Genomic DNA, 8,068 nt, shown 5'->3' with positions numbered 1-8,068 from the left:
CTTTAATGACGGGAAGTTAACATGACTTTTGTCTTACACTTACAAAAAAAGGAAGCAGTTGAGCAGCTAGTAATCTTCCCAAGAAGGGATGAGTTTGTGTTTTATATCCAATGACAGCACCTCCTGCCTGTTTTGATGGAGGGATCTGGTGCGGAGTTTGAGAGTTGGACATGGTTTCACCCTTCCCCAGTTTTACTGACTAAGAATTATTTTAACATTATGATCAAGACATATGACTGTGTAGTTCTCTAGTGCAGGGTGAAGAGAATGCAGAGGGGAGTTTGCTCTGGTTAGTGGCTCACACATTGGGCTGACACGTGTCCCCTCTCACACTCTTAAATAAATTGTAAACTCTTTGATACGGTGAGAACAGCAGCACTTCATCTCTTCTGCTCAGGACTGGGCAGCCTGCTCCCACCTTTTTCTTTCAGCATTTGAGTATTTGTCACTCAAGACTGAGCAGCATTGACTTCTTGTGTTTTTATTTCTCCTCAGGAGCCAGAGCAATTCCAGGAGACATGGTGGGGTTTCTGGAATTTCTCGTCGCTTGCCTCTTGCCAGGTAAGTCTGTTGAACTCAGTTCTGTTTATTATTTGTGGTTATTTATGCAGAATTGTGGGATTGGATCTCCAGAGTTACAACAGTTTTATTCCAGGGCAACTCTAGTGAAAGCAATGGAGTAAGACTGGAGTCTCAGAATCCCTGAGTGTGTATGGAACTTTACAGATAATCCACAGACCAGAGGCCCAGTTCTTGTGCAGTCACTGACACCTTTGCCTGGGAGACAAGAAACCTTGAGATCAGAATTGTCCTCTCACTCACACCTCTGGCTTAAATTACACATTTCCCTCACTATGCATACTTCTAAATGAACATGCAAGGTGAAAGACAGCAGAGAAGCAACCCCAGTGTCCCTTCAGTCTAAGCAGCATGGACTCTGCATAGAGCAACATTACTGCTCCGTGTAGATGGATTATTTCTAGTAGCCGTTTCCTCATTGCTCCTTATCCTCCTTTTGCCTTCCAGCTGTGCTGTGGGCCATTCACCTGGAGCAGCTACCAATCTCCATCACAAAGAAGTCACATGTGGGCAGCAGTGCTGAATTCACCTGCAAAGTGACTGGCGGATCAGACTCTACCTATATCCACTGGTACCGAGCCCCAACTGGAGGGGCACTGCAGAGGCTGCTCTATCTTTCCTACTCCAAGCCTGACCCCAGCTGGGAGGCTGGCTTCTCCAGCAAGAAACTCACCGCCCATTTTCAAGACCGTAGCATCTTCAAACTGTTGGTGCACAAGCTGGAAAATGCAGACAGCGGCCACTATTACTGTGCCACATGGGATTATACACAGTGCCGCAAACCTCCTGGAGCCCTGCACAAAAAAACCCAACAACAACAAAACCACATGGGCTCCTTGTCATGTTACTGGTGCAGCAGAGCTGAGTGAGCACCACCCTCAGCCCACTCTATAGATCAGAAAGTTGGCCACCCTAACACCACTTTCCTGCCCCTTCTGAGGCCCTGCCCCCACTCACTCCATCCCCTTTCCCTTCCTGGTTCGCTGTCACCCACTCTCAGTCACTTTCATCAGGCTGCGGCAGGGGATTGGGTTGCAGGAGGGAGTGAGGGTTGCATCTGTGGGTGCAGGCTCTGGGTTGGGCCATGGATGAGGTGTTTGGGGTGCAGGAGGGGGCTCAGGCCTGGGGCAGAGGTTCAGGAGAGAGATCAGGGTTTAGGCTCCGGCTGGGTGGGGCTTACCTCAGGTGGTTCCAGGCCAGCAAGGCTAAAGCAGGTTCCCTGCCTACCTTGGCTCAGCATGGCTCTTGGAAGAGGCCAGCAAGTCTGGCTACTAGGCAGAGAGGGGCTTCTGGTCAATGGGAGCTGCAGAGCTGGCGCTCAGGGCAGAGGTAGCACACAGAGCCCCCGTGGCTGTCCCTGTGCCTAGGAGCTGCAGGGAGATGCTGGCCGCTGCCGGGAACCACGTGGGGCCAGGGTATGCAGGGACCTGCCTTAGCCCTTCTGCGCTGCTGTCCAGACTTTTAATGGCCCGGTCAGCATTGCTGACCAGAGCCGCTGGGGTCCCTTTTCAACAGGGTGTTCCAGTTGAAAACCGAATGCCTGGCAACCTTATCTATAGGGCAGACAGCCTCTCAAACACACACCCTAGCCAATAGAGTAGACTGATTCCTGCCCCAACTCCACCCACCCATGCTGATGCCCCTTGATCCCAGGAAGTGGGAAAAGGAGCTTTCCTAGTGCATGGCACTGGACCCACTTCCCCAGCATCTGCCTAGCAATACTGGCTCCATCTTTAAAGGCAGGACAAGCAATTGCTTTGTGATGAATTTTTAGCAATGACTGGAGCACTAACCAGGGTGCAGGAGTTTTTGTACCACACTGTTTAACCCTGTTCAAACCAGCTCTAAATCATGCAGTGTAAAAACACCTGCATCCACTGTGTTCTAGCTCTGCTATCGCTGTCACCATCCCTGGATCTGCAACATAGCTAGCCACGTGAAGAATGGTAGAGAAAGGTACAGAAAGGTGCTGATTGAACCCTCTCAGTATAATGCTCTTATCTCCCTCTAGCCATGGTTGGGCAACAGAGAGAGGTTGAATAGCCTGCTACAGCCTTGGCTAACACTGATGGCTCTTTGAGCTCATGATTTCAATCCCTGCTTCCGAAAACCCACCCAGGGACATGGCATTACACTAACACAGACAAGGCCTTAGAACCAGTTTTGCCCCAGTTTCACACTCAGCAATGGTGGGTGCACTAGTACACACAGGATGCAGGAATTCTCTGGCCATGGCAGCAGCAGTCGAGTGTAGACAACAAAACATAACAGAACTAACTTTACTGCACATTATACACACCCAGAGAAGCCCTCAATGGATTAATGCAAGAGAAGCAGTACTATTCCTGAAAACTTTCAAACTCTTCAAACCAAACAAGAGAAGGGCATTGGCATTTACAGGAAGTCACAGGGAGCTTCCTTGCCACTTATCAAATCCCTAATGAGCAGGTTGGCTGCACATCCATTTTATGTTACATTGGTAATTCACTGATCTTACTCTATTCTCTATATTGTAGCTATTTTTGATCTAATCTATGTAAGTAGCAAACTGTCTGAATAAGGCATTCCTAAAATGTCCATCACCAGGGTATCTGAGCACTGAACACAGTAATGTGGACTCTGACAGCATTAAGAGGACATCAAAGTGAGGTCTGCTTTTTGCATCTCCCAGTTTCTATGAAGCTTTATTTGCTTCTCTTTCTTTGCATTTGTATCTGTTGAATGCCCAGGTGCTTGCCATTGTTTCTTTCTCAGGAAACTTTTTTATCTAGTTACATTTTTAAAAGGTAAATATAGTAATATTATCTCTATTGAGGTAGCACCCAAACTGAAGGAGACCTCTTTGTGCTAGGAACTGTACAATCATGTGATAAAAATACCCCCTGCTCTAAGAGATTAACAAATGATGTATTCATGTTTATTTGATTCCATATGAAGGATGAAGAGGGATATAACATTCTTATTAGACAGTAATTGAATTGTTTGGGGGCAGGAGCCAGGCCATTTTGCACATCTGAACCCCACCTAGGACGGTGGGACCCTAATCCTGATTAGGAACTTTGGTTTCCACTATAATAGTAAAATGATTATTTGCATGGATTTAGGGCCTACAGACCCCAACTGAGAGGGGTCCCACTGTGCTAGATGCTCTAGACCACACTGAGAGATGGTCCCCGCCTCTAGGAGGTTATATCTAACTAGACAAGACATAAAAAGAAATGATAGTTCTCATTTTACAGACTGAGGACAGGAGATTATGGGCCAGATTATCAAGAAGAGCTGAGCACTTCTCCCTCCAGCAAAAATCGACACAAGCAGTGGGTTCTCTGCACCTCTGAAAGTCAAGGTCTTGGTAACTTGCCTATGGTCATGCATGGCATTTGTGGCATTGCTGTGAATTGAGTTCAGACCTTCCAAATCCTAGTTTAGTGCCTTAACACAGGGCATTAATGGTGGGAAAGTGCATTACAATTTGCTACATGGATCTCAGAGGTATTTAGTCTCCTAACTTCCACTGAAATCATCCTAATCACTGAATTAGGATCTGGACCTAAGATCCTAAAGTGGTTAGTGGCTCTCTCGCACGCACAATCAAACGCACACAGTCTCCCTACTCCCCCCACCCCCAACCCAACAGGAAACCAGCCAGTACGGCAAGAACAGCAGCAATATCCTCATTTCTTGCTTTCTTCAGTCAGGACTGGGTAACAGTTTTTCTTTTGACAAAATTGAGCACCTTTAACTTCAATAACTTTCCTTCCTGAAAAGGTGCAGCAAGTTTAGGAGACATGGTGGGATGTCTGGAAGCTCTCTTCGCTTGCTTCTTCCCTGGTAAGTTTACTGGACACATTAACTGTAGTTAATGATTTTATTCTGTATTTATTGTTAACAAAAAAAAATACAACATTTGCCTGAATCCCAAGTCCAATGTAACAACTTGATGGTGGTGCAATCCCAGTGAAGCCAATGGCATTGCACTGAAATAAAACTGGGGTTCTGAAATGGAGAAATCAGAATCCATAATCCTGGATGATTCCTCACGGATAAAGGGTCTGATTGTTCACTGCCCTGTATCTTGTGTAATTGTTCGCACCATCCTTGCCCAGGTGTAAACAGAAATTGATCATTCACTCACACTAGAGATAGGGACTTTACCCATTTTCCCCTCACATTTACAGAGACATAAATGGCTACACAAGCTGCAAGGCAATAGATAATTGAACCCTTGTACCTTCCTCAAGAACTTCCAGCTTGCAAGGCCATGCACATGTTACTGCTCTCTGAAAAGGGGAATGTATTTAGGTGCTGTCTCCTCATGGATGCTTTCTCTCTTTTTGCCTTCCAGCTGTTCTGTGGGCCATTCACCTGGAGCAGGAGCAGATCTCTGTCACAAAGCAGCCACTTCAAGGCAGCTTTGCAAAAGTCACTTGCAAAGTGTTTGGTGGATCAGACTCTACCTACATCCACTGGTACCGAGCCCGAGCTGGAGAGGCCCCACAGAGGCTGCTATACCTCACTCTCTCTGGGTCAGACTTAAAGCGAGAGGCAGGCTTCTCCAGTAACAAATTCTCAGCCTATGCAACACAAAGCATCTCTAACTTGTTGGTGCACAAACTGGAAGAGACAGATAGCGGCTGCTATTACTGTGCCACATGGGATTTTACACAGTGCCACAAGCTTCCTGCAACCCTGCACAAAAACCACCACAGCTCGGTGTGTGGGGCTCAACTCTCATATTACTGCTGCAGCAGAGCAGGCTGAGCCCTGCGTCCCACCCAGGCACGCCAGCCTACAGAACAGGCATAGCCTCAATTCCACAAACCACGGCCAGTGTGAACTCCTGTTCGGCCAGCCCAAGTCGTGTAGGGATTTGCCTCAGCCAGGGAAGTGGGAGTTTACCTATTGGGTGGCGCAAAGGTGACATCCAGTGACTGCCTATCAGTGCTAGCTCCATCTCTAAAGGCAGAACAAAGCCTGGTCTACACTAGAGTTTATGTAGATTTTAGCAGTGTTAAATCAAATTAACCCTGCACCAGTCCACACAACGAAGCCATTTTTGCCGACATAAAGAGCTCTTAAAATCGATTTCTGTACTCTTCCCTGATGAGGGGAGTAGCGCTGAAATCGACATTGCCATTTCGAATTAGTGTTAGTGTGGCAGCAATTCAACACTATTGGCCTCCGGGAGCTATTCCACAGTGCACCATTGTGACCGCAATCTGAACTTGGATGCACTGGCCAGGTACACAGGAAAAGCCCCGCAAACTTTTCAATTTTATTTCCTGTTTGCCCAGTGTGGAGTGCTTATCAGCACAGGTGACCATGCAGTCCCAGAATCAAAAAAGAGGTCCAGCATGGACCATACGGGAGTTACTGAATCTGATCTCTGTATGGGGAGATGAATTTGTTCTATCAGAACTCCATTCCAAAAGACGAAATGCCAAAACATTTGAAAAAATCTTCAAGGCTATGATGGACAGAGGCCACAACAGGGACTCAACACAGTGCTGCGTGAAACTTAAGGAGCTGAGACAAGCATACCAGAAAGCCAAAGAATCAAATGGACACTCACAGAGGGAGGGGCGACTGACGACTGTAGCTATCCCACAGTTCCCACACTCTCCGAAAACCATTTGAATACTGGATTGAGCTCCCAATGCCTGAAGGGTCAAAGACATTGTCATGGGTGATTTCGGGTATATGTCATCATTCCTTCCCCCTCGCCCCCGTGAAAGCAAAGGCAAAAAAAATAGTTTCTTGCCTTTTCCTTTTTTCACTGTCACCATATGTCTACTGGATGCTGCTGGCAGAAGCAGTGCTGCAGCGCTACACAGCAGCATCCCCTTTGCCTTGCCTTGCAGATGGTGCAGTATGACTAGTATCTGTCATCGTCATCCCATGGGTGCGTCTGGCTGGCCTTGGTGAGTTCAGTCACGGGCACCTGGACAAAAATGGGAATGACTCCAGGTCATTCTCTTCTTTAAATTTTGTGTAATGGAGATTCAGTCATCCCTGGAATATCATGCCAGCTGGAGGCTTCTGCCTCAGGCTGCTCTCCCAGTAGGCAGCACCGCGCAGTCACATCTACCCTAGCCTACCCCTTGCTCCCATGGCTCACAATCAGATACTTAGACCTCTACATTTTGCTTTTTTGCTGCAAATAAAAAAATTAAGCTCCTGTTTAGAACTGTCCCCTAACATACATTTCCTGGGACATTTTGTATTTTACCAGTGTCAACCAAAGGCCCGCACACAAACAGAGATTCAGTCCTGCCTGTGCTTCTATCCTAGTGCTTGTCACAGATTCCCATTTTCAGCTATAGGCTGAGCAAGTGCAGAATGGTGGTTTACTTTACTTCGCTGTACCCAACTGCCCTCCCCTCCCCGCTTTGATCTCTGCTTGCAGAGGCAATAAGTCAGTGTTGTTTCAAATTCATGCATTCTTTATTACTTCATCACACAAATGGGGGGATAACTGCCACGGTAGCTTGGGAGGGGTGGGGGAGGAGAGAAGCAATGGGTGGGGTTGTTGTAGGGGCACTCCCTAGAATGGCATGCAGCTCATCATTTATGCGGGATGCTGGGACTCTGACCCGGAGCGGCCATTTGCCTCTCTGGTTCTTTAGTAGGCTTGCCTGATAGTCTAGGCAGGACTGACTCTCCATTAGACAAAACTTACAGAAGAGAACGACCTGGGGAGTCATTCCCATTTTTGTCCAGGCACCCCCGGATGACCTCATCGAGGCCAGCCAGGAGCACCCATGACAGCAGCAGATGGTACAATATGACTGGTAACCGTCATTGTCAACTTGCAAAGCAGCAGATGGTACAGTAGGGCTGGTAACCATCTTTGCTAACTTGCAAAGGTAAGGGGATGCTGCTGTGTAGTGCTGTAGTATCACATCTGTTGGCAGCATCCAGTAGACATACGGTGACAGTGAAAAAAGGCTGAATGGGCTCTATGGCTGCTGTGCTATGGCGTCTGCCCAGACAATCCAGGGAAAAGGGAGCGAAATAATTGTCTGCCGTTGCATTCATGGAGGGAGGATTGACTGACGACATTTACCCATAACCATCGGCAACAAATTTTTGGCCCCATCACACATTGGGATCTCAACCCAGAATTCCAAGGGGCGGGGGAGATTGCAGGAACTATGGGATAGCTATGGGATAGCTACCCACAGTGCAATGCTCTGGAAGTCAACGCTAGCCTCGGAACATGGACGCATACTGCCAAATTAATGTGCTTAGTGTGGCCGTGTGCACTCGACTTTATACAATCAGTTGCCAAAAATCGAAATCTGTAAATTAGGAGTAATACCGTAGTGTAGACATACACCAAGTGATTGAACAGTTGCGCCCATTTGACTTCACAAAGCAAATGAGTGACCAGAGATGCTGGGGAGTCAGAGAATGAGGGAGAATGGGGTGGGGACAATAAATAACTGGGGACAGATGTACGTGCGTGTGTGTAAAAAAGTGAATAGAG

General features: G+C 47.4%; 1 gene segment (V, D, J or C); it reads left to right on the top strand.

The window, feature by feature from the left end:
- Positions 1–264: 264 nt before the first annotated feature.
- Positions 265–1,448, top strand: LOC127044640 (T cell receptor gamma variable 4-like). The segment is given in 2 exon segments: positions 265–561; positions 1,027–1,448. Coding segments are annotated over 2 exon segments (465 nt in total).
- The last annotated feature ends 6,620 nt before the right edge of the window (positions 1,449–8,068 follow it).

Source organism: Gopherus flavomarginatus, chromosome 2 (assembly GCF_025201925.1).
Source record: "Gopherus flavomarginatus isolate rGopFla2 chromosome 2, rGopFla2.mat.asm, whole genome shotgun sequence".
Classification (NCBI taxonomy): Eukaryota; Metazoa; Chordata; order Testudines; family Testudinidae; genus Gopherus; species Gopherus flavomarginatus.
Note: the sequence above shows the minus strand (reverse complement) of the source record. Positions and strands in the feature narration are given on the sequence as shown.